Source organism: Meleagris gallopavo, chromosome 1 (genome assembly GCF_000146605.3).
Source record: "Meleagris gallopavo isolate NT-WF06-2002-E0010 breed Aviagen turkey brand Nicholas breeding stock chromosome 1, Turkey_5.1, whole genome shotgun sequence".
In the NCBI taxonomy this organism is placed as follows: Eukaryota; Metazoa; Chordata; class Aves; order Galliformes; family Phasianidae; genus Meleagris; species Meleagris gallopavo.
In genome coordinates, this window is record NC_015011.2 from 94,270,295 (window position 1) to 94,297,435 (window position 27,141).

General features: G+C 36.5%; 1 protein-coding gene across 4 annotated transcripts in view; it reads left to right on the plus strand.

Moving 5' to 3' along the window:
* ROBO1 (roundabout guidance receptor 1) overlaps positions 1–27,141 on the plus strand; it is a 132,211-nt gene that overhangs the window by 25,374 nt on the left and 79,696 nt on the right. For all 4 annotated transcript variants that reach the window (XM_010722155.3, XM_019620113.2, XM_010722164.3 and 1 more), the window contains exons 3-5: positions 14,073–14,193; positions 20,161–20,299; positions 21,583–21,710. In XM_010722155.3, coding sequence (XP_010720457.1) covers positions 14,073–14,193; positions 20,161–20,299; positions 21,583–21,710 — 388 coding nt within the window. The remainder of the gene's footprint in view (positions 1–14,072; positions 14,194–20,160; positions 20,300–21,582; positions 21,711–27,141) is intronic.

Here is a 27,141-nt window from a genome sequence, read left to right on the forward strand (position 1 = left end):
TTTTAATATGGATGTGCGGGTGGTTAGCTGTACTTGAATCTAGTTATTGTCAATTTTCCAAATGGTTATACCATTCAGAGTACCGAAGTTTTCAAAGAGAAATACAATGGACATGATAGCTTGGGCTTCCCTCACTCATCACACTGACTGCAGACTCCACAGATATTGCTCTGCCAATTCATTTAGAGTCATTTGGCTCTCATGGCTACTCTAAAGTCTGGTGTTCAGTTTGGAAATTTCTCTTGGAGCAAGACCTGACACAAATCCAAACGGAAAAAGTTTACCTGTTATAGGAGTATGATGTTGTTACCTCAGAAGCTGGAAGTACCCAATTTAAGCTATTTTACAGTTTGTGATAGGTATTCCAAATTTGAGGAATGAATGTTTCTCTCTGGCAGGTCTGTATTTTGAATAGAGTTAAAGATAAGCTGTCTGTATCATGAGACAATACATTCATTACAACATTGTTTTTTAAGGAGAACTGTGAATATTTTCCTCCTGAGAAAATTGTAAGGGAAAGATTGCCTTGAGGTAGAAAGACTGCAAGCTAAGCAAAGCAGATTGCTGTGCTGCTGGAATCTTCCTGTGAGATTTTGGGCAAGCTGTGAAATTATTCAGTGCTTCTTCTTCAGCATTTCATGAGTTGTGAAACTGAATTCATTCATACATGTAAAGCAGCCTGACGGTATAACCACAAAGTTGTGTTGTGCCACTTGGCCAACGTGCAAAGTATTAACACATCCTAAATCACTAATGGACTTTTTTTTTGGTAGGCCAAACAGTAGAATAATATTCATACTCTCATACTCAGGCCATGGTACATGCATAGTGACTGCATGATACTTGCAGGATCAATCCTGTATGCAAATATTTTGATCTTTCTTTTTATTTTAAAGGAAACAATTATAAACCACTTGTGATCTAACCTAGAAGCAGCTCAGCACCACACAGCTCTTTGCTTACTGCCTCTTAACTCCTCCTGCTTTCCAGTGGGATGGGGACAGAATTTAAAAAAACAAACAAACAAAAAAAACCCAGTTCTGAAACCAGAATTTGTGGGTTGGGGGAAAAAAAAAAAAAAGATTTACTAAGGCAGAAAAGGAAGAAGAAAAAGGATAATGATAATATATATATCATATATAAAAAATTTTGTGTGTGTATGTATATATGTATGTGTGTATATATGTGTGTGTGTGTGTATATATTTACAGTGATGCATAGTTGCTCACCATTCAGCCAATCCCTGAGCAGTGGCTGCCTGTGCTGCCTACTCCCCCCTGCAGTTTTCAAGCTTTTTTCACATGATATTGTATGGTATGGAATATCCCTTTGGCCAGTTCAGGTCAACTGTCCTGGTTCTGTTTCCTCCCAGCTCCTCGTGCCCCACCTCAGGCCCCCTCATTGGCAGGACAGTATGGGAAGCTGAAAAACTACAATGTCTTTGGCTTTATACACCACTGTATACAGCACTGCTCAGCAGCAACTTAAACATCGGTGTGTTATCAACATTATTTTTCTCCTAGAGCCATAACATAGCATCATACCTGACACTATGAAGGAAAAATCAACTTTGTTCCAGCTGAAGCCAGGGTACCACTCAAGTTGTATGCTGAAACATCAAAGCAATGTTGAAATTATTTTCCTTTTTATTCTGGATTCCCAGAAGTTTTTTAGTGAACTAGGGATGTCTTTATAGTAGGTACTTTGTGCGATCATAACTCTCGGGAAATTTTCATTCATGGAGACAATGATTAGTGTGCTTTATGAAAATGCACTTGTACTCACAAGTACATTTCATTGCATTACAGAAGGCAGTTCCTCATCTTTGTAGCAGATACATATCTCAGATTTCAATGTCATTTTTACTATGCTGTCCTGTCAGTGAGTCTCAAATTCACCTTGAAGGATCACCCCTAGGGATGCCAGCTGAACCTTTGACCCTTTTGTTTTGACTGTCACCAAGGTTAACACATCATTACAGCTTCTGATGTTTTAGATACCTGTTCATTTGGAGCCTTTCTCAACCTACCCTGTTTCAGACAACTTAAATAGAAGCGTCAGTGATTCACTGTTGTTTCATAGGAATGTTAGATGATTTTTGATGAAGTATATGTTTTCCTACTTTTGTATAAAAATAGATGTGAAATTTATCACTAATTTTTTTCTGTCTTACTAAAACATGACCTATATAACAGGAAACAACAAATAAAAAGATGAGGAGGCATCTTCTTTCTGAGTTTGAAAATGGGGAGATTCATACCTGAATTGCTGATTACAATATGAAACAGCTGCATTTTGCAGAAGAGTGTTGGTAGCAGGTCAAAGGACATCACCAAGCTTTGGCTTTATGAAATGCATTACTCTACCTACTAACAGGTTAAAAAGGACACTTACGTTTAGTTTGTTTGGATCTGTCCTACCAGTGTACCAGCTTGGATAATTAGCCTGTTGTAATTAAAATGGATTTTGATTTACCAACCCTGAAAATTACGTTTGCAAATACTGTTTTTGTCTGCATGATTGGTCTCTAGCTAGGAGAGCCGTTTTATTAGAGAAAAACTTTTTTTTACAACTTCATATTAAAATTCATTATTTTCTTATATTTTATTCTATAAATGCACTCCTAATGAAGTCCAGGTTTGTTTTTTTGTTTGTTTGTTTGTTTTGTCAAGACTGTCCTCTGATAAACCAAATATGCCATTAGATTGAGGAGACAGACTTGTTGTGGTTAACAGTTTTGTATTTATGAAATAGTAAATGGAAGAGATACCAAAATCAGTTAAGAAAACTTCCTTCCTATTTTGTTTCAAATGACTTCCGAGTATTCTCTTTGGAGAACTAACAGCAGGTAATGTTGAAAAGTTTTATAAGGTAAAGGTGATCTGTTTATTCAGTGGAAAAAGCCAATGCACTTTGTTTCTGCTAATGAATATGAATAGTCTTCTGGATCATGCTTTTGTATACTTCATCCCTTAGCTATGCCCAAGTACCTGCATTATTCAGACTGTACATAATGTTACTTATATCCTTTAAACATTCACTTGAAAAGGTTGAGATTTTAATGGGGCAATGTTGTATCCTCTTCTGCCATTTCTGAACACAATCTTATAGTTGGCAAGCCTTAAATCACTTATTTCTTTCAGTTGAAATTGTCATTTTCTTTCTCTTAAACTTATCTGGAAACTTGTAATTGTCAGTGTAACAGCTACATTATCTCCAGTTAAGTGTGACACCGTAGTTCTCCACTTTGGAAGCTTTTAAGCAGTAGTTTGACAGTGCTTCAAAAGAGCTTTCTGAAAAGGAAAGTCATTGTTTATTTAACCACATGATCACACAGTTAGGGAAACAACACTTCAGTCTGATATCTACACACTTATCTGACTATTTTAGCATCTAAAATTTATTTCTGATGGACTTCTATATGCATCCCTTCTTCCAAAATCTTGCTTACTAAGGACTTGCTCTTCTACTCTTCAAGGAACTGTGCATGTCATTAAATTCCTTTTCCTGCTTTGATTTTTATCTCCTCATATGTCTCAGGGGCAGAGTTTCTGCTTTGAGCTACAAACCTGTCAGTCTCAACAGAAGCCCAGTCCTCATTTCAGGGTGAACTTCTTCTAAGCATTTGTTGAAAAGTTACTATTTCCAGGGAATCATGCTATGAAATTAGCTTGCTGTGTGGAGCAGATTGAGCATAGACCAAGACCTGGCTGATTTAATTGATAACCAGCTGAAGCTGGGCTAGCAGTGTGCCAGGTGGCCAAAACCATTCTAGCAAAAAGCATCATCAGCAGAACTAGGGAAGGAGTTTTCTCCCTGTAATTGGCCTTTGTGAGGCCACACCTTAAGTACTGTGTTCAGTTTCGGGCCCCTCAGTACAAGAAAGACATTGAGATCCTGGAGTGTGTCTGAAGAAGAGCAGTGAAGCTGGTTAAGGGTGTGGAATGCAATTCTGATGTTGAGTGGCTGAGGGAACTGTGATTGTTTAGTCTGGAGAAGAGGAGGCTCAGGGGAGACCTTATCTCTCTACAACCACCTAACTGAAAGGAGGTGGTAGTGAGATGGGTGTTGGCCTCTTCATCCAGCTAATAGTGATAGGATGAAAGGGAATGGCCTTAAGTTGTGCTAGGGGAGTTTCAGGTTGGATATTTGGAAAATTTTCTTCACTAAAAGAGTAGTGAGGCAATGGAACAGGTTGTTCAGAGAGTTTGTGGAGTCACCATTGAGAAACAGTAGATAAGGCAAGAAGAACATGGTTTAATGAGCATGGTGGTGATGAGTTGATGGTTAGACTGGATGATCTTAAATGTCTTTTCCAACCTTTATGATTCAAACACGTTATTAAAGGCAACTCATTATACAGAGTTATATTTGAACATTTTATGTGTAGAATGCACACATATCACATTGGTCTTTGCAAAGATGTTTAAAACTGCCATTATTTGTATCTGTAGTACAGAATTTATGCCTTAGTTCTTACAGGTCATGAAAAAAATGTCTGAATCTTAACAGTATTTTCCAGAATTTCAGTATTTAGTATTCCAAAATGTAAGGACTATTTAAACGTTTTTCTGAAATTTAATGAAAATATTCACAACATATTCCACCAAACATTCATTGCCAAACTTCAGGCTTGGGAAAAACATGTAGCATTTCACTGTAAATTTTGTTAAGATTTTATGACATTTCTGTCAAATTTATACTAATAAATGCAACTCTTTGAAAAGGAAATAGAATCATAAGAACCACTTTTTTTTCTCTGTATCAAACTTTCTTGAAAGCTCTAACTTCTTGTGTCACTTCTGTCTTTATTTTCAGTGGAGTTTGGCTATGTTCTTTCTTCAAAAAACACTTTCTTAGGAAAAGATTATATGAAGTACATGAAGTATGATATAAATAGTATAAAGCAAAGTATAATGCAGAATTGATAACTCACTTAACAATTTTGTTTTTATGCTTAAAATGCTTAGGGGTTTTTAAGATCTTTTTCTCTTCATTTCTGATTTTTTTTTTCTGTATAGACTTTGAAAACCCCAAACCATTTTGAAAAGAAAAATTGATTTTCAAGGATACAAATAATATTTCTCTCCCTTTTCTGAACATAAGTAAGCAAAAACTGTGGATCTGTGTGACAACAAAGGTGTTCACTAAAACAAAAGAAGAGTGAACTACAAGTCTTGCTAACAGTGTTTTTGATAAGGTTGTACGTTGGTGCTAACAGTAGGGTACAGTAACCTTCTGAGGTTTGTTTACATACTCTTAATAACACCAAGTCTTGTGCCAGGAGTTTCATCCCATGCTGACATCTGAAAGGAATAGTAAGGGAATGCTGCAGAGAAAGCAATTATTCCAGCAGGGCCACAGGACCCCCTCCGTGTGTTGGGCAGCCATTTACCATGGGCAGATGAGCGAGTAACTATAGGCAAGGCCTGTTTCCCACTCTTTTATCTCTTCGGATTCCTTGGCTGTTCATTGTGTAACCACTTCCTTTTACATACTGAGCAGGTTTCAGCTCAGGTTTAAGGGCTGAGTGAGAAGAGCTAAGCTGCCTGGCAGTGTGTCTTGTGGAAGCTGGTGCTGCATTTCTCAAAGGTAACTTAGTAACAGGCTGCAAATGAGGACGTTTGGGGGTAGCATAGCTTAGAGATAGTGATGGAAGATGTGTGAGCGCTAGGGAACAGTGATCCCGCATAGAAATTTATAACACTACATGCTTTATTTTGCTTGATTGCAGCCTGTGTTGGCTAATTTTAAGAGTAATAGAAACCCCACTGTCTGGAGTTTTGCAGTGGATAGTGTGGCTTCACTATCCATTGCTGAAGATGAACTTTATCTTTGTACTCCCTTGAGTTAACAGAGGACTGAATACTTTGTGAACTGCCTGAGATCTACAGGTCACTCACTGCCTATTGAGTCTATCTTCAGGACTGAAGGTTGGGCATGAAGGGAAAACAAAAATAATGATACTAGACTGCTGTTCGGGCTGGGGAAATTGGATGAGTGGATATTCATCTCTCTGTGCATATTTTTTCTTTCTTGTATGTTTAGATTTTAGGATCTTCTAAGCGGGAGTCTTTAATGTCTAGCCTGGTGATTTTTCAGTGTTCCTTCAATAAAAATGAAAGTTACCATCAAATTTGCGTAGGTTTCCTGTAGCAGCAGCTTTTTGGTACGATCCTGTAGCACAAATCTTGTGTATAGACCACAGAAAACACATTGAAAACTATGATTTATGGCTTGTATGTGCTGCAGCTGACAAGAACTGCAGTGATCTCTGATTGAAGAGTGAAATGTGGCAGATTAATATATGACTTAAATCTTTGTGAAAAATGAGCAACAGAGCGTGTGTGTTCCATTTTTTTTTTCCTTGAAAGTGTGTTTCATGAATGATGTGAGAGGTTTAATGTGTTCACAACTCTGTATGTTCTTCATTGTCTTACTATGAAAGTTAGAGCTGAGCTTGGGCTCAGCCAAAGGTAAATGCAGTAGAAATATAACTTTTCTGAAGCATGATGTAATTGCCATGACATGTCATCTTGGTCAAAAGTAAGAGAATTGGTAAGTTTTTAGTATTCATATTACGAAACGTTGTCTATTTTGGAAGGTTAGATTTTATGAAGTATAGTAGTGCCAGTACTCCTTTGGAAGTAAAATTCATTGTATATTTCAAAGTATTGAAAAAGAAGTGTTAAATCAGAGGTCAGATCTGTCTTAAAATTCAAAACTTTCAAAATATTAATTTGATACTGCACTCTCAGTAAGTTTGCAGGTGACACCAGTTGGCTGAAAGTGTTGACCTGTCTGGGGGTAGTGAGACCCTAAAGAGGGACCTGGATAGCTGGGCTGAAGCCAATGGGATGAGGTTAAACAAGACCAAATGCCAGGTCCTGCACTTTGGCCACAACAACCTCAGGCAATGCTACAGGGTTGGGGCAGAGTGGCTGGAAGACTGTATAGAGGAAATGGACCTGGGCGTATTGATTGATGCTTGGCTGAACACAAGCCAGCAGTGTGCCCAGGTGGCCAAGAAGGCCAGTGCAATCCTGGCGTGCATCAGAAACAGTGTTGCCAGCAGGAACAGGGAAGTGATTGTCCCATTGTACTCAGCATTGGTGAGGCTGCACCTCAAGTACTGTGTCCCTGACTGCAAGAAAGACATTGAGGCCCTGAGGCGGGTTCAAAGAAGAGCAACAAAGCTGGCGAGGGGTCTGGAGCACAGGCCTTATGAGGAGCAGCTGAGGGAGCTGGGATTGTTCAGTTTGGAGAAAAGGAGGCTCAGGGGAGACGTTATTGCTCTCTATATCTACCTGAAGGGAGGCTGTTGTGAGCTGGGGTTCGGCCTCTTCTCTTGTGTAAATGATGATACGACTAGAGGGAATGTCTTCAAGCTGTGCAAGGGGAGATTCAGGCTGGACGTTAGGAAATACTACTTCTCTGGTCAGGTGCTGGAATGGGCTGCCCAGGGAGGTGGTGGAGTCACCAAACCTGGAGGTGTTCGAGGAACGTTTGGACGTTGTGTTGAGGGATATGATTTAGTGAGAACTATTGATGATTGGTGGGTGGTTGGACTGGATGATCTTGTAGGTCTTTTCCAACTTTGGTGATTCTGTGGTTCTGTGAAAATATATGAAAAGACTCGATTCTTTTTTTGCTAGTATTGATAACTTTTTAATTTGATGAGTGTTGTCCTCAGTTTGTATTCTGTACAAAATAGGGCTCAGGTTTTCCCTCTGTTAAGAAGGAAGAAATTCCTTCTTCCCTTGGGAAGCTACTGGGCAGAAAGCTTCCTTCAATCAAGTGTAGGAAGTGAAACAGTCACAGGAAGGATGTGTCAATCTGTAATTTATATCTACTTCAGTCAGGAGGCAGCAGTGAGCAACCAGTCTTGGAGGGCCTTACCTCCTCCTTGGGACAAGTGGGAATCTATGCCAAACATGTTGCGACTCAGATGCTCACTAAAGCCAAGGCTGGAAATAATGACCTGCTGCACAGGCCCATTCCAAAAGAAAAGAAAAAAAAAAAGAATAATTCTTTTTTTCTCTCTATCCTCTCTCCTCAGACTGTGATCATTTTATTATTGTTTCAGAATTGTACTTTTAAGTCTACTAAAATCTTCACTTTGCATTTTTAAAGCCTTTCAATTTCTCATGAGAGCTCATTGTTGGAAGCTTACAAACTTCAACTTCTAAGCTCTTGATAACTGGAATCCTGTCACAACAATTCTCTTTAAAAGACCCTACATCAGGACCCTGGTAAATTATTTATTTTGACACTGTGGCAGTGAGAGTTCTGCACTCTGAGCAGTGTCTTTTCTCAGATTACAAGTCTCAGTGAAGTTTTGCCTAGCCATGCATCTCAGCCATGAAACTGAAAATGAGAATTCCGGTGTTGGATACTCTCAACCTGCACCACTGCTTTTCTGAAAGGACTGTAGGAAGTTTCCTATTGAGTAAATACACACGATACTGAGTTGTCTTAAATCAATATTGTTGTCCTGCTGGCAAAACTCCAGATTTAGAAAAGTAAAAAGACACTGGTCAATACCTGCAATGACAATTAGGAAATTAAACCCCCTTGAAGTTAGCAGCGTTTGTACTCCTCTGAAATGGTATGGTGCTCCTCCTCCCCGTTAGGTCTTGCACAGCTGAGACATAATCTGCAGCAGGGTAAGTTGCTGGATCCAGTCATATAGACTGTCCTTGTGCTGTCTGGAATGATGGCCTAAAGTCTCCGCTTGCCTTCATTCTTGTGAACTTTTTGATAGAACCATAAAGAATGGCCTTGCATCTTGGTCTTTTGCAATGTAGGCGTGCTCAGTGGGAAATAGGCTGCTGAATACCTCTGTAGATGTGGGCTATACTGTTTGTTTGTGGTTACCGGTCTTAAAATGTATGGTTTGTTCAAACTGTTTTCCCATATTACATTTGTAATACTTAAGTAAAATAATAAAAACTGAAATACTTCTGTGGTGAGTTGGCCCCAGTTAGTCTGGGATTTTATCCTTGGAGGTGTGCAAACAATACACTGGTGGTAGTGCTTTTAAAAATTCCTGTGTAACAGATCCTTGTGACTGAAGGGGAAAGAAATGTAGACATACCAGGCAATGAGATCAGTTCAAGTTCAGTTTTATTTCTGATTTCAGTCATTTGCAGTGAAAGCTACCTACACCAGTGCATCCAAGGGAGATCCATGCAGCAGGCTAAATGCACAGTTCAACAGAAATATCATAGTTGTCAGTACAACATATTGTTCCCATCTGTGTCAGTAACACTTGGGTTCAGCTGAGCTTTCTGTACTTCAGGAAGGATGGTTCATTCCATACGTTTTTTAGTGACCCATAAGATGTGCTTGTATGTTGTGTTGCTCATTAGGTAGTTAGTTAACTTTAGTATATTGGCTATTGAGTAAATAGTATTGTGAAAACCAGTTTCTGAAGCAAAGATTTGCCTTTTTCCTTTTGAGATCTAGTTGAGGAGATTTCAGGCCATGAAACATTTCTGGTAGGAGGATTTTAATCTTGATCTGTAACAACAAAGGAAGTATTGCATAATCAATGTTTTGTACTGTAGCTGTGAAAATGTTTCAAGAAAGTATTTTAGTGATTCAAATATTTTCATGTAAACATAGATGTCTGTTCAGAAATCAGTTCTTATTAGTGTGAGCCAGTATTGCCTATTTTGAATTTTCTTTGTTGTTAACCAAAGCCAAATGTTTGTAGAAAGCAAGATGGAGACTGTTAAAGTTTTAAATGCCTGAGAATTGTATATGCTGAGATACAGATATTTTTTTTTCTTTCCTGAAGTTGATTTATGACATTCTGCATATATATTGCCTGTTTCCACTATCTTGTGGAAAGTATTAAACACTTACGGTGATTCTGATATTTAGTGTCTTGTGATAATACCAATTGCTACACAACCTTCAGTTTCCTCTGAAGTCACCAAACAATTCAGGATGCAGATAAGCCTTAACTCTTCGTAGATTTCTGTCTTCTTATAGATGTAGTCATTAGGCCATAAAAAAAGGGAAATGTCTCATGAGCAGAACTGTGTCTGATTCTGACTTTCCATGTATTCTAGCCAAATTGTCAGATGTGCCAGAAGGAGCAGCTTTTATCTGTTGTCATTTTTATACCTTAAATACTCCTTAAGGAAAGCTATCTTTGTATGCATTTTGCCTCATTCATTATAAACTCTAATTTCTAGTCTGTCATCATTGCAAGACTGTTTTGTTGGGAAACAATTGAATTGCATCACAGATTTATTGGAGAAAGACTAGATGAAAGTTTTTTTTTTTTTTAACTTCTTTCATGTGGTATTTTGTGTTTGATCTGGAGAAGGCAACACATCTTTTTAAGGTCCGAGAAAACAGAACCAGAGGTGAGAAAGACTCCCTTGAACTTTGAAGTTGAATATGAACATTGTTGAAGACCTATGCCAAACATGTTTTGAAGGCTAGTGTCTTGCAATGATACTTAAGCATGTTGTTATAGGTAGGGAAGAATACATGGGATTCTTAAGGCTTGTAAGAAGATGCACATTTTTAAATAAAAAAAATAAGTAGATTTTTTTTTTTCCTTTTTTATTCAGCCACTCTTAAAACTTCAAAATTCTAGTCTATTGCTTCTATTCTGTGTCTTACAGCCTATGATGCAATGTTAAGTAATAAAATGGGTATACTAATCTGTTTGGGAATGCTAGACCATATGGACAGAAATGTGCAAACTCCATGTTCCCTAAATAGGAAATAATTGTACAATTTTACTTGTATATATCTTTACATAAATCTTACAATTGCTTGTACTCACCAAGTTCCGCAGTCGTTGTGTTGTCATTAAAAAGTGGAGAGTACACTTTTGAAAGTATAGAACTTATCAGACAGGCTAATATCTCATTCCCATCACATTTGATTCTAAATAAAATGTGATGTTTAGTTCTACTATAGAAGACTGAAATATGTGAGTTTTATGATGCCAATTGCAGAAACCATGATTATACATACAGAGGTCAGTGTTTCATTCTATATCGTAGGTTTGCTTTAGAATTGTTATTGAACAGGACAGATTTCATTTATTAAATGGAATGCAACTAGTATGTAAAAGCAAAATTTTTAAAAGATGCTAGTCATCATTATATTTGGATATATTGCTAATCATTTCTCTTCTTTTTTTCTCATATTACATAGCAAATTTCTCTGAACAGAAAATGTATCACCCACATATATAAAACATTTTTTAATGCAGACAGATAGGTGTGGATTTTTATGTGCAGAAATTTACAAACACACACAAACATAGGTGTATAAAATATGGTTGTAGGATAAGTATATATTTGTACAGAAATTCTGAATACCTGGTGGTATGTTGTAGAACCCTTGGGTAAGTTTTTATGGATTTGATTTATTGGCTGACCAAGTTCATTCATTATTTGTTTGATTTTATGCAGCTGGGTGGTCATAACTTACAATTCTGGACCTAGTTAGCTATGTGGGTACCTGTAGTTTTCTGTATTAACATCTCTAATTATTGTTTAAAGAAATAAATGAAGTAGACTTGCTTGAATGAACGATTTACTCATGGGGAGTAAAATATAATCAGGCAGGCAGGTCATAGAAAATAACTTTCAATAAGTCTTTGTAAATCACAGTGTTATCATATATTCTGTTAGCATGTATGTAACTCCATATGTACTACATACAACCAAAGATCATCTGTGAATTGCTGATTGCAGTCTTTTTTTCCCAACAGTATTCAGTACTATTTTCATATCCTCTACTTGCTGGACTCTACTAAATTGTTAGACAGAGAACAGAAAGAAATCTTAAGGGGACATTAAAAGTCAAAAAGTGACGTGACATCATTTCTGTATAAATAAAATATCATACTTGCTTCCATGTTTTCAAAATCGAGCTTAAGGCTTTGGCAGTTAGCAAAGCAATTCTTTTCCCAAGATATGCAGCATCTACGCAAATAAGTGTAATAAAGTTGTTTGGAATGTCTTGTTCACTGGGAAGAAAGGACTTATCTTTGTAGTTAGTATATAAAAGCTTTTCTGGAAGTTTTCTCTGTAATGTTACACTGCCTGTTACTTTTTCAAACCATTACTACTTTGAAGTCTCCTTGATGTGTTCTGAGGCAGGGGCACAGATATGAAAAGAAGACTTGAAGCATTCAAACTAAAATTCATGGTTAACTGTGAAGTGTCCACAGACAAAGCTCTGATGTGTTATGATTTCAGATAGTACCTCCAAATGTGATTCCTCTGCTTACTGCTCTTAATACCAGATATGATATAGGTACAAAAATGCACATACGTGTATTCCATTTTGTACTTTGTTAGATAAGGCTATTGGTCCATAATCTATAAGTATTTGTAGGATTTTCTATTGAGAGAAAAAGTGGCAAACATTGCACATATAGAACATAATTTTGTCATAGCTACAGATTTCATTTGTAATGTCTTGTTAATAAATAGAAGGTCTTGATCAATCTTACTCGGATGATGGGCAATTAATTGTTAGAACTCAATGGAAAACCTGGGCAGTGGACCAGCAGAGGAAGTACAATTTCTTCTAGCCATCTGTGAATGCTTAATTATAGATGTGTGTATTTCTACATGCACTTCTGATCTGTTTTATCATCATTTTATCATTATGGCATAATTTATCATATTTTTATTCATAGGTTGCCTTCATTATTGCTAAAGTTCTTAACCTCTCTTCTGCTTTAAAAGAAAAAAAACCAAAAACTAAAGGTAAAAATAAAACAACAGAAAAATCTAAATGCATTAAAAATTTCTTTATTGGAACCACAGTTACTTTCCGTAGGCATGCCATATGTTTGAAAATCTGCCTCAAAGACCATGGGACTAGAAAGAGAATGTTCATAGGTTTATGCAAGACATGAGAGAATGTTTCTTCTAAATCCTTATGTAAATCTCAAATAACTTGGATGAAAATCAGCTTTCAGTAATTTTTAATTGTTCAAATGTTTCTGCTTTAAAGCTTTTTTTCCATCTGTGCTTTGAAGAGAACTTGTGGTGATTCCTAGAAGAAATTCATAGAATAGCTCTTGCTAGTGTTTAAAATTTGTGCAAAATGCAGTTATGTCAAGTTGTAAAGGCTTCGGAGGGGATTTTCTTAAATGCCAAATTCACAGAGGAGCACAAGTACTGCTGATTGTCAGTAGGACTTAAGCTCTTAAGATATGTATGAAAATCACGGCTTCCAGTTTATATGGATTTGAAATCATCAGTGGGTTCAGTAAATCCTTGTGATGTGCAAATACGTTTCTTTGTTAAATCCAGCATGGTCGGTATTGATGTTTTACTTTCTACACATATATCTGAACATACAGGTATTCCTAACTGAATATAGAAAAATTTCTGGAATTGTTTTTTAAAACCCTTTGTATATATTAATTGAAAGTAAGTAGTATTCTGTGATTTAGTGATATGTAAAATGAGAATAAATATAAATAGGTTATTAGCTATAAGTTATGCTCTCTCCTCATGATTACTGTTTCAGGAGGTCAACAATCTAAAAGCTTCAAGTTTTTAAAATATGTACATTTGCAGGTTACTTTTTATTATTGTTATTATTCATACTTGAAATCCCCATTGAAATTGCAACATTACTAGATTGTGGGTTATAAAGGATGCATCTTTTATGTTCTCAAACAATGAATGCCAAAGGCAAAAGAATGAAATCTGTATGCAATACTATCTCTGTTACATGTGCATGTTCATTTATCTCAATAACTGACTGTCATCTTTGTGTGTGTACATCTTACAATGATAATAATAGACCAACACTGCTCAAGATGTCACATTTTCAAGGATAGATTTCTAGCTGCAGGCAACTTGAACAAAATACCTCATAGAAAGTACGCATATATAGAACACTCTCTTCTTGTCACTGACCACGTTAGATCCTTTTATGTAGTTTTCCTATTGGCTTTTATTTATTGTTTTCTTCCATATGTGCCTTGAACTTCAGTATTTTTCAAGTTAATAAATACTGTTAAATCATTTATTCTTCTTAAGTTATTTTCTGTTATCCTTGATTTGTCCTAGATCAGAGGTGGAAAGCTTATGATCACATACACAAGAAAGAATGATGCTGGCAAGTATGTTTGTGTTGGAACAAACATGGTTGGAGAACGTGAAAGTGAAGTTGCAGAGCTCACTGTTTTAGGTAAGAACTCTCCTTTATGACTGTGTTAATTAAAATATCCATAAGTATGAAAATGTCCAACTTTGTATTTCTTAGGAAGCCTTTAATTAAGAATTTTCAGTATTTATTGTAGAATCATAGAATCACCGAGTTTTGAAAAGACATCCAAAATCATCTATTACAACTGTCCATCTACAATCAGTATTTCCTCACTAAACTATGTCCCTTAGTACCACATCTAAACATTTCTTTAACATCTCCAGAGATGACGACTCAACTACATCCCTGGTTGTTCCTGACAATCCTTTTGGAGAATACTTTTTTTCTAATATCTAGTGTTGTAAATAAACAAAACTGGCCCCAGTACTGAGCTCTGGGGAGCATCATTTATGACTGGCTGTCAAATGGATTTAACTCCAATTGCAGTAACCCTTTGAGCCTATCCATCCAGGCAGACTTTTACTCAGCAAATAGTACATCTGTCCGAGCCATGAGTAGCCAGTTTCTCCAGGCAAAAGCTGTGGGAAACTGTATCATATTTAGCCTTGCTAACTCCAACTAAACTACATCCACAGCATTTCCTTTTTCTACTGAGCGGATCATCTTGTCACAAAATGTGTTTGGGCTAGTCAGTCAAGACCTGTCTTTCAGGAATCCACGCTCGCTGGGCCTGATCACCTGGCTGTCCTGTACGTGCCAGGTGATTGCACTAAGAGTCATCTGTTTCATGACCTTCCCAGTCACCAAGCTCAGACTGACAGGCCTGTAGTTCCCCAGATCCACTTTTCTGCCCTTCTTGTAGAATAGGGTCACATTCACCAACTCATCAACTGAGGCATCCCCAATTAAAATAGGGGGGCTGGTAAAGTATTGAAGGTTTGGCAAGCACTTCCACCAACTCCTTCAATACCCTTGGGTGGATCCCATCCCTGTGGATTTGTAGATGTAGTAGGTTACTAACCATCTCCCCTTAGATTATTAAGGTTTTATACTGCTCTCTGTCTCTGTCTTGCAGCAGAGTAGGCTGGATGCCCTGAGAAAAAACAACATTTATTAATAAAGACTAAGGCAAAGAAGATATGAAGAGAGGCTGAGATACTAAATCTCTTGTCAGTATGTTTCCATTCACATCCAATAAAGGATGGAGATTCTCCTTAGTCCCTCTTTTATTGTTTATGTACTTATAAAAACATTTTTATTGTCTTTTACTGTAGTGGCAAGTTTAATTCTAGCTGGGTTTTGGGCCTTCTAATTTCCTCCCTGCATAACATCATGACGTTTTTGAAGTCTTCCTGAGTTGCCTGCTTCTTCTTCCAAAGGTCATAAACTTTATTATTTTTCTTTAGATCCAGAAGAAACTCTCTGTTCAGACAGGTTGGTCTTCTTTCCCACAAGCTTTTCTTTCAGCGTGTGACAGTTGACTGCTCCTGTACCTTTAAGATATCATTCTTGAAGAATGCTTGGCCTTTGTGGACTCCTTTGTCCTTCAGAACTGCTTCCTAAGGGACCCTGTCAACCTGGTCCAAAATCAGCTCCTACAAAAATCCAAAGTAGCAGTTCTGCTGACTGCAGAACTTCTTCTTCAGGTTTAAGGTCTATCTTGTCAGTCTTACACTGTCATCTGTCTTCAATAATATTTAGAAATATGATGCAAACAACTTGAAGTCTTGTTCAGAGTTTTTTATGAAGCAATAATTTCCTTAATAAATTGAGCATATAATGCCACTTTTAAGTTGTTTAGATGGAATTTGCAGCAAGATAGTGTGATTACTTTTTAGAAACTGAAGAAGGCTTCATGTGATCCACCGTCTTGTTGCTTTGTTTTTTGTTGGTTGTTGTTTTTGTTTTTGTTTAATATACCTTTAATATACCTTTGAAGCAGTTTGGGAGGAAATTTATCATTAAATAGCCTTTAAAAATTTACAAACAAAATCTAAGATTGAAAGAAGATTGTGTCTATATGAGTAATCTGGGATCCTACTCAACAATATTGGTGAATCAGCCTACTACTAACCAGAGAATCAGTGTATGAACTGTTACGTGTAAATTATGCTGGAAAATATTACTCTTTCTGAAAACTTATGAGAGGGACTCATCAGAGAGATCTTTCTTTCAATTTTACTCCATGTGGTTTTCTCTTCAAATATATTTCTGATATTCATCTTGGAAAATCTAGTGAGCATTTCTTTTAAAACAGGACAAGCTTTGACTGTCTTATCAAGTCAGACTTCAGATATGAGTCAAAAAGCATGTGAGAAGGATTCTGACCTCATATATTAATATATTTCAGCATAAGTCTTCTGTTTATGGTTTTTTGTTATCTGGATTTGAAATTTTGCTTTTAGGCCTGCTTTAGATCAGAGGGAGGATTATAAACCAGAAACTGTAATATTAGAAAGTTTCAAAGCGTTCCTTGCTAAGCTTTCCTTGTATTTACCAAATAATTATCTGACAAAGATAGACACTCAAACTAGTATCACTGTAATTCCTTTAACCACTTGAATAACAGCATTATGAATAAGCAGACAAAAGCTCTTGGACTATTACTCTATTATAGAGAAGTGGACTAAGAAATAGTATGTCCCAGGGTTCAATTCTGTTCACCATTTTTATCAATGATTTGCATACAGAAGCAGAGTGCATCCTCAACAAATTCATGATTCTAAACTGGGAGGTGCTGTTGACTCCCTGGAGGGATGAGAGGCCTTGCAAAGAGTTTTAAGTAGATTGGAGCCATCAACAATGGCATGAAGTTCTTCAGAAGAAATTCTGAACTTGGGACAAAGTAATGCCTGCCACAGGCACAATCTGGGCGATGAATGGATGGAGAGCAGCTCAGCAGAAAGGGATCTGGGGGTGCTGGTGACAGCAGGCTCAGCGTGAGCTATCAGTGTGCCCTGGCAGCCCAGAGTACAAACGTTTTGGGATTGTATTAAAAAAGAGGCAATTCTCTTATTATGTTGAGCATTAATGTGGCCTCACCTTCAATATTGTGTATAGTTCTGGGCTCCACCATATAAAAGGAATGCTTGAGAGCATCCACAGGAGGACAACCAAGCTGATAGCAGGGCTGAAGGCATGTTCTGTGAGGAGAGGCTGAGAACACTTGGACTGGCCAGTCTGGAGAAGAAGAGATTGAGAGGTGACCTCATTGTTTTCTGCAGCTGCCTAAGAAGGGGATGCAGAGGGAGGTGCAGGGCTCTGCACCTGGGAACCAATCATAGAGCATGAGGGAAGGGCACAAAGCTGCTCCAGGATAGGCTCACACTGGACACTGGGATACATTTCTTTTATGTGAAGGTGGCTATACACTGGAACAGTTGTCCTAGAGAGGTAGTTGATACCCAGTGCTAGTCAGTGTTCAAGAGGCATTTGCACAACGCCCTCATTAGTGTGCATTAACTTTTGGTTAGTCTGGAAGCCCTGTAGAGAATAGGCAGTTGCACTTTAATGTTCTTCGAAGGTCCATTCCAACTGGACTATTCTGTTCTGTTCTCTTCAGTGCAATCCTCAATAAATAAACACAGAATGTTCAATATGTTAAAAGAAAATAAAGATTAATATGCATGAAAGTGTAAGGATTGTAGAAATCTTCTGTGCTTCCTCACTTCAAATACATTACTCTGTTATCAGTTCCTCTCTCAGAGCTAAGATATACAAAATATGCTGAAATTGCATATTGCAGTTGATCTTGAATCCCAACTTGAGATTGCAATCTTGAGATGGGGTTGATAGGATAGGACTCTGAAGAGGAGGAAACTGTCTTCACGTAAATATTTCCTATGTACATAGAATACAAATTGATCAGGCACAGAAGGGACTGCAGAAAATATTGAAAAAACTTTGTTTGCGACAATAATCATTTGGCCAAGTATGTTCCTTCCTCCTTGGTTTTACATTATAATCAGAATTATGTAAAACGGAACCTTAAAACTCATTGTGCTATCATATCTTTACATCAAATTTAAGGAGTTGTAATAAGATAAAATCTGATAGTAGGATAAGTGCTCCTTATTATTCTAAGCTAATTGTAGTGCTTTTGATATTGTTGCTTTATTGTGTCCAAATGAATATATGTATTTTGGGGTTTCTTTTGTTGACCTTCTACAATGCAATCTTGTGTAGATTGTCACATAATCTAATCTTTATTATCGATAGTTGTAGATTGAAACAATACAGAGTTCAGTATGCCTCCAGATTGTTTTGGGGAGTCTTTGTTTGTTCTTGATAGTTCGTTGTTTTTTGTTGGTTGGTTGTTTTTTTTCCCATTGCTCGGCAATCATATCCTTACTAGATCAGTCCGTTTTATTTTACAAAATTAAGTTAAATATTTTTCCCTTAAGTATGCTTACTGTGATGCTTAATCTGGTACATTCAGATTGCATTTTTATTGTACCTATAAGAAAATAGATGCGTGTACATATGTCTATAAATGTAGGTTTTTTTCTTGTTTTAATTTTTACTTCCTGAATATGAAGCAGGGCTTTAATTGACAGCATGAACATCAGGTTGCTGTTTTAATATTGTTTGTCTAGCATTATAAAGCAAAACAAAGGTAAGTTTTCTGTGAGATAGGTGTTCTGCTGGTCTGGACATCCTCCAGACTAATGGAAGTTCTTGTATAGGGTTTTATGTTGTCTTTTCCAATTCAGTCTTTTTTAAACCGTTTATTTAGGCTTTATAATAATGAATTTCTAAATTTTTTGTCTGTATCATCAAAGTGATATTCATGAAGTATAATACTAGTCAAACCTAACACAAATGTCGCTTGCTAAGAATATGGAGCTATCTTTTCTCGTTCCCAGTTCTTTTGTACTTTTGTTAGAAATATGTAGTGTATTTTTTGAATATTTACAGTTCCTGATTATGCCAATGGCTTCAGACTCTTCCAGTTTTAGTGGGCTGTATGTTGTTAATATGTACAAGTCTAAACATGTAGCTGTCTTCTCAACTCCCTTAAAATTTTCACACTTTTGTAGATAAAAAGTTCATCTGCCTTAATCAGTGGAACATGCAAAGCACTCCCATTCTCTTATGGAGATCCTGTTGTCATCTGATACTGCCTTTCCAGAATAATTCCTGGAGTGTCTCAGTAGTTGTCAAAATGCTTTTCTTTCTTGTGCTTGTGCAAGCCTCACTGTCCCCCGGTGTAAAATTCTATGGATAGCACAGAATCAGAAAGCTTTGGATCCTATTGTTGATAGAAAAGTATATGGATTTCTTTCCTGAAATTTCTAGCTTGTAGAAGGGCTGCCACAACAGCATGGCCTGTGCTGAAATTTCATTTTGTTTCAAGATATGGGAGAAAATTGTGCAAAATGTATATATATCTGACTCTAGTGATCCAGAACTGAGTTCATCCTTGTTCTACCATTTATGTCAGGAATAACAGCAATATTTGAGAACTAGAATTATACAAAAAATGGGGGTTTTTTTGCTTACTTTATGTGTGCTCATGAAAGAATATCTCTTCCTAAAGTAGCAGTGGAAATGCTTGCACCAAACTCTAACTGCTGCAGACATGTGCAAGTGTCCTCATAGAGATACTGTGCTGGGCATTACTTGGAATCTAGTGAGATAGTACTTAGTTTGTGTCCTCTGTCTGTTTGAAGCTGTGCAGCAGATGAGTAGTCATTTGTCTGAGGTCTTGGAGCAGGTCCATTTCTTTCTGAGGATCTGTACTTAAACTTAGCTGTTTAAGTTGCGTTTTCCTTCAGTTACATTTGATGTTATGATATATAAGAAAGAAGACTGTGTTTGGATCCTGAGGTGAATAATGCTAGCTGTCTACATGGCTACAGGTCTTGTCTACTGGCTGAGATCCTATCGTGGGGCTAGAAGGCAGAGGAACAGTGGTAGAATCAGCTCTATTGGATTCATCCCACTGTTCCCACTGCTCTAACAAATGGAACTTAGGGAAAATCACAGTTTCACAGTTCAAGCACAGAACTGCTGGACTAATCCTATTTTTATTTTTTTCCCTTTTAGAAAGACCGTCTTTTGTGAAGAGACCAAGTAATTTGGCTGTAACTGTGGATGATAGCGCTGAGTTTAAATGTGAGGCAAGAGGTGACCCAGTCCCTACAGTAAGATGGAGGAAAGATGATGGAGAATTACCAAAAGCGAGGTGTGTGTAATGTATAGAATTATCTTTCTGTTGAAAATTAGTTTTGTACATGGTATAGCCAATTGATAGCTAGCAATAATTTTTCTTGAATTAGGACTGAATAAGACATTTCTAATTACCGTGGAGCTCTGAAATTGTAATTTATATTAAAACTTAACAACTACTTCTTCCAAAACTTCTGTTGTGACAACACACAAATACAACAGAAAGGAACTCAGTTGAGTCAGTAATATCTGAAACAGATTAATTCTCCACCTGATAAGTCTTCTGTAATTATTAAAACTGATGGGGAATGTATAACAGATAAATTAGGTTACACCAACAAGAAGGATTGGAATTCAATTGATGTGGAATGCAATATGTTAATTTAACAAGCTGCTTTGATTATACCTGGTTTTGTTATTAAGAGTCTACTTTTTTTTTCTTCTTTTTTTTTTTCCTTCCTGTCTTTACTGCAATTCAGGCCAAAAAGTGAAATACCTTATTAAAGGGAAACATAACTCTGGGATAGATTATTTATTTATTTTCTCGAAATTCCCAGATGTCACTTAAAAACCTGCTGGGGGGATAGTGGGTGGGAACTGAAGAAGACGCAGAATTAGTTGTCATCCAGATTCAGATTCCTGTTAATCTAGTCTATAGCTTTAATAAAAGCTGTTGCATTTTTAAGAGAAATGTCTACTTTTCATGAAGAGAAACACATTGACAGCATTATGTACAGAGGAAGAAAAGGCAGCAAAAGGAGAGGAAATGGTAAAAGGCCACATCATTCTTTAAAAAAAATATTGAGTGCATTGTGATTTATCTTGAATTTTAAGTAATTATTGTCTTCCTAAGAACAATGTTTTCTTTTCAACCATATTAAAAAGTAATAATAATTCTTCAATTCAGGTGGAAAAATTATGGTGAAAATAATAAATGCTATTAAATTTACCTGTTAAAAGAATTCTAATACTTACAAAGTTCTGCAGTAGAGATTTACAATTGTATTACAGCAGTGAAATTCTAGTGATGTCATAGAAACTGACCTGTGCTGGAAATTAAATCATAGTCAGGTTTGCATATTTATAGATACGTTTTGCTTTGAAAAGTTTATTTTTACATTCTTAATTCTTAACAATTCACAAGTACTTATAGGGGAAATGGATGAATAAAAAAATTCAGTGGTAAAACACCATGTTCTTAGCCTGTATAGAAATTGTACAGAGTTCTGCCTTAATTTTCTGTTAGTTTTTAATTCTGTATTACTTACCTCAGTCATATATTACTATGTATATTTAAAGATATGAAATCCGTGATGATCATACCCTGAAAATCCGGAAAGTTATGGCGGGAGACATGGGCTCATATACTTGTGTAGCAGAAAACATGGTAGGAAAAGCTGAAGCATCGGCAACTCTAACAGTGCAAGGTAAGAATGTTTTGTTACGTATTGCTTTAGCCTACAGTTAAGAGAAGTGGGTTTTGTATACTGCAACTTCTTAGACTTGCTATAGGCAAACTAGTAGTGTCTGGGCACAACCCAAGTAACAATGTAAGCACTTTTGCTACTTATGTAGTATCTCTATGCTGTGCTGAAAAAATGTATTACAAAAATATAGTTTTAGTTTAAATTGTACTCTTATGGAATGGGAGAATTTCAAATGCAACATTTCTTATAAGCAGTCTTTATGTTACTGGGATGAGGGATTGAGTACATTCTGGATTTCAGTGTGATCAGAACTATGTTACTTACCATCTTTGCATCTGAAATGCTAACAGAAAGAGTAAAACCAGTTTTGCCAAGCTATTTTGCTTTTTAGCTTCAGGTATCTACTGAACTTCTTCAATTAAATGTAGTAAAGAAGTGGTGAATGATAAATGTGTGTGTGTGTGTATCTTTTAATACATTAACCCAGACCACTGGAATTTCTGTTGCTTTTTCATTATAAAAGCATAGCGTAGCACTACTGTTTCTTTGTAAGATAAAATTCAGCGGAACTCAGTGAACTAATATGTATAAAAATCCTTCATTGCCTTTATATACACAATCCAGATGTTCACTATTCAGATAATCCTTCTCTTCCTTTCCTGGCTAGCGGACAGGCAATGATGTCATACTGAAACTTTTTTTCTGCACGCTGATGGTCCTTCTATCCTTCTTTCTGTTCAGAGGGAATTAGTCATTGTGGAGTTCCGGGGAAGTATAGGCTTAGAAGTATTTTATTTGGTAAGAGGCCTTTCTTTTGACACGTTTACTGTAGCAGGAAAGGTCTTGTCCTTAACCCGCTCTCCTTTTCCACTAGAAACATTTGGTGTCCTTAACACCTGTAGCTGTTAGGAAAATACAGGAAGGAATTCTTTGGTTGAAGCTCTCATAAAACCAAGAATTTGGAGACATCGCGTTCCATTAGGCATCATGTTTGTATATCAAAACTGATGCCTTATGTTTGCAAAATAATCAGCTCTTATGGTCAGCATTTTAAAATAAAAGATTAATGGGTAAGCAGTAAGCAGTTTATTTAAAAGAAAAAGCCTGAATTATTTTTAACGTGGCCATTTGTTCTGATGATCGTGTCTTACATCAAATGTTAATCTTTTAGAATGTCAGCATTAAGAAAATTCTATTATAACTGATTGAGTGGTTACCTTTCAGGAAATAAGCTATCAGTAACCATAATTCTCCTTATTCCTATTCAAATAATATGCAAACGCATTCTGTTAATTCCATTTGGGTCTATGGTACTATTGAGATATGAAATGACAAGTTTATAGCTGTTAGAGATATAGAATGAGATCTTCTGAATTTTGATAATAAAACAGTACCTCTGAGGAATGGTTTTATAACCTAAGTTTTGCTTAAGCTAGATTCTTGAGTTGTGTTTTTTGTAAGTACTTATATCATATAGTAGATATTTACATAGTAACAGCTTTACTCTGTGTATATTGTCATAAGATAATTGGTTTCCTAATGTGAATGGGTTATTTTCTGATCCATTTTTCTGCACTAGTATGTCTGTAGTATGAATTGATATGAGAAATCTTAATGGGTGAAGCCAATTTTTAGTTTTTAAGGCAGTAAATTATGATCAAAATCAATTTATTAGAGTGTCCAGGAGTCCTAAGTTTATGGAAGAAAGTAAAAAATGAAAAAAAAGATTCCTCTAGAAAACATACATTTTCTATTCCAAAATTTTTTTTTTTCTGTTTTTCCTTCTCTTTCTCCTGCTTCTCCTCTCACAGTGTTCTTCTTGTTCTTTTCTGATCACACCTTTCCCTCCTCTGCTTTCTTATTTAAACCACATGTTTTTCTGAAGGGTCAGCTAACTGGTTATTCAACATCCAGAGAGGTAGATTTGGTCCTCTTGTTTCAGTGCTTAAGATGACCTTGATCTTATAGCTCATTGGGGAAAGCATTTTTTTTTAATTTTTTTGTATTTTTGTAGGCTGATTTAAGAAATGGAAATGACACGTGTCGCAAACTTTCAGTAATTAGTTTGTGTTCTGTTGACTGAGTAATAATACAGAAGTTCAGGATTCTTTTATGCTGAATAGAGATATTTCTATTACATGTTCGTGAATAGAGAGCTGTGCTAAAAATCACAGCCTCGAAAGTTGAATCTGCCACCTGTGTATGCTTTTTAAATTCAGAAAGGACAAAGAAGGTTGGTTGGTTTGTCTGTTTGCTGATGATGTTTTCATGCCAGATTGCCCTTCAAAGAAAGGAAATGTAAGTGGTAGCCCCAGAAGACGTGTCTGTTTTAGCAGAGGGGCAGTCATTGTCTGACAAGAGTCTGGGCAGTCAAACTGCTGTCCTGAACTAAACATGACATAAAACAAAAAGTGCTGTAAGCTGTGCACTTCAGGACACTTCTCAGGCCTTAGGGTCAGTGGCACTGCTAAAAAGATGATAGATCCTGTGCTCATCATTTCTCAGGCCTCACACACTGATTGAACTGTGTATGTTCTGCAGCCTGTGATTATCTAGGGTATTGAGAGGTGGAGATTGTAACACTGTGGCTAATTGAGATACCCAGGTGACAGGGATGTGTTGACAAGAGGTGATTAATAGTGAACCTGGTGTCTCACCAGGGAGCTAGCCAGAATCTAGCAGTACTTCAGAGTTGGCTGTAGCAGAATTGAACCTTTGGTTCATCACTGACCCCATTTGATCTAGCAGGCATTGGAGTACAGAGGACATGCCCTACAGTGCTCTATACAAGTATACACTGCAGCATCTAAGCCAGGAACAAACTCTTCTGTATCCGTGGACCAATAACTATCGGCTGAGATGATTCAACTGTATATAATGGGAGGCTAATGGTAGGAAATGCAAGAAATCAAAGGGTATTTCCATTCCAGCTGATGGCACCAGCATCAATCACAGGTTTTGGATATTGGAATCAGTATTTCCTAGCATAAAGGTGCTGAATTTTTGGGATAAGTGTTTGCTCTCTCTGTGTGAGGTACAGCTGCTGTATTTTTATTGTTATCTTTTATCTTTTTTTTTTTTTTCCACTACTAGTACTAAACCTAGTTTAGATTTCACTGTTGACATCAAAGTTTGAACCCCTCACTTAGGCTTTTATTGTTGCATCTTAAAAGTCTTTCCATTCTAAAAGTTCTTTGTCAAGTTATCTCTGTTTTCTTCCTGGAAAATTAAATAGTTAAGCAAATTTAATCCTGGTGTTGTTTATATTCTCTTAAAATTAGAGAGCTACAGTCCACTGTTTTCATTTGGTATCAATATGTAGTGCATATGTAAGGCATCCGTAGACACTGCTGAAAATACATGGAAGAGTTTCGTTCAGGAGATGATTAATTATTAAATATCTAAATCAATACAAGCTGCCAGGAAGTAGCTTGGAGTACAATACGTTTTATTTTACCGATCTGTAATAAGTAGCTGATGTGCTTCATCAAAGGGGAATGATGGCCAAAAGTGTATCTCTTAATCCAGTGGATCCATGTCTTACTCTCTAGCACTAAGAAAATCGGCTGTATTTATTGTGCATGTATGTAATATACATGCAAGATGCTTTTCATGTTTTCTTGGAGGTTACTATTATGTGTTTTGCTTAGTTTTATGCCTTAAAGCAAGACTGTAGAAATGATAATAAATATAATTTAACTGAACCCCGTTTTCTGAAGATAAACAAAATTACCAAGAATACATGCCCATTCTAAAAAATAATTCATTTTACCATTAGTGGAAGTAGCAATAGGCCTTCTACAAAAACATGCAAAATTGACATTTAATCATAGAAATGCTTTCAAGTTAATCTAGCAGTGAGAAGTTTTACATAGTTTTTCCTGCTTTCACTCACTTTTCTCCTATTCGAAGTACCTAACTAGGCTTAAAAAAAAAAAATCCATTTTAATAATAAGCCTATAATTTGTGCTGAAAGAAACTTACTCTCTGAAACAACTTGAAATAATGATTCCAGTGGAAGTCCTCTTATGCTGTTGGCCAAGGGACCACTGTAACAATGGCAGCATGGTTGCTGGTTATCAGGAAGAATAGGTTACATAGGCCAGTTGGAGAAGTCTTCACATGTTGGTGTTTCTTGCTTGGTCACCAGTTGGTTGGTAGTAAACAGCAGTCCTTAAAATTATGTTCTTTTTAGCTCCTTTGCCTCAAACACTGAATGTGACAGAGCTAGTGATATTGTTTGTAGTCCCCTGACTAAAACCTACCTACAAATGCTGTAGCAGTAACCAAACACTGAATTGTAAATGTTGTTCAAAGGCACTGAGCATATTCAGTGCTATCTATTTGGCAGGAAGATAGAATTCCTGAGGAAATTAGTTTGGCAAATTCTTATTTTGCAGTGGTGATCTTTGATATCAAAGTTATTTCAGTTTATGATGTTACTAATGTTAAGGTCAACAGAAATTGCTTTACAATGACAAGAACTTTCCATAAATGACTTCTGGCTGTGATTTTGTTGGGCTAGTCAACTGACAGGGAATTTTAATTTGAAAAGGTGGCACATGCATCAGGTCTGGAATTTCCTTCACTTTCCACCCCTCTTTGTATAAAGTAGCTTCAAGGCACAATATAGAGACATCTATTTAATTAGGTTTCTGGGTAGGGCTAGGAAAACTACCCTGAATGAAAAGGAATAGAATTTGCTCTTTTATCTGTCAGATACCATATAAATGTTTCCACTGTGTCAGGCTTTTGGTGCACATTATAAATTGGTGCAAATGTAATTAGTGTATAGGTATCTGAGTTGCATACATTAAAATAACAAAGAAAAAATGTGATTTTTTTTTTTTTTTATGCTGGTATATGGTGGCTATTATGTGTTCCATTGAAGGCTTCACTGAGTCGTGGGTGGATTTAAACACTTGAATTTTAAATCAAGGATTTGGATTTGATTTTAAAAATTATACTTGTCTACTTGATCTCTCTTCATGCCACTTTTTCTCCTTTTTGAAAAACTTGATTTTAAGCAGTGCACTCTTTTACATCCCTGTGAAGGAGAAAGAAAGAATAATGACTGTCTTGTGAAGTTCAGGAGTTTTTAATTAATAAATTTCTGGCAGGATAAATGAGAGGAATCGTCTCTTGTGATTTGTATAGCTTAAAGGGATAGCCTTTTCCCCGTTAATTACTGCTGTAAACTATGACAGTACTTCAGATTCCTATCAATGATCTGAGGAGTCTGACTGCAATCTATTTCTGATGTGAGATTATAAATCTTAGAAGTTAATCAGAGGGAAGTGAGGAAACTATCTCAAAAAGAGATTAGTGCCCTGAAGGTTCTTGTTCTACTGATGCAAGTGATGAGCGCTGAGATTCCTGAAGCATTTGTAAAACTCAGGGAAAAGGAACCAGTAAATATTTGAGTGAAATT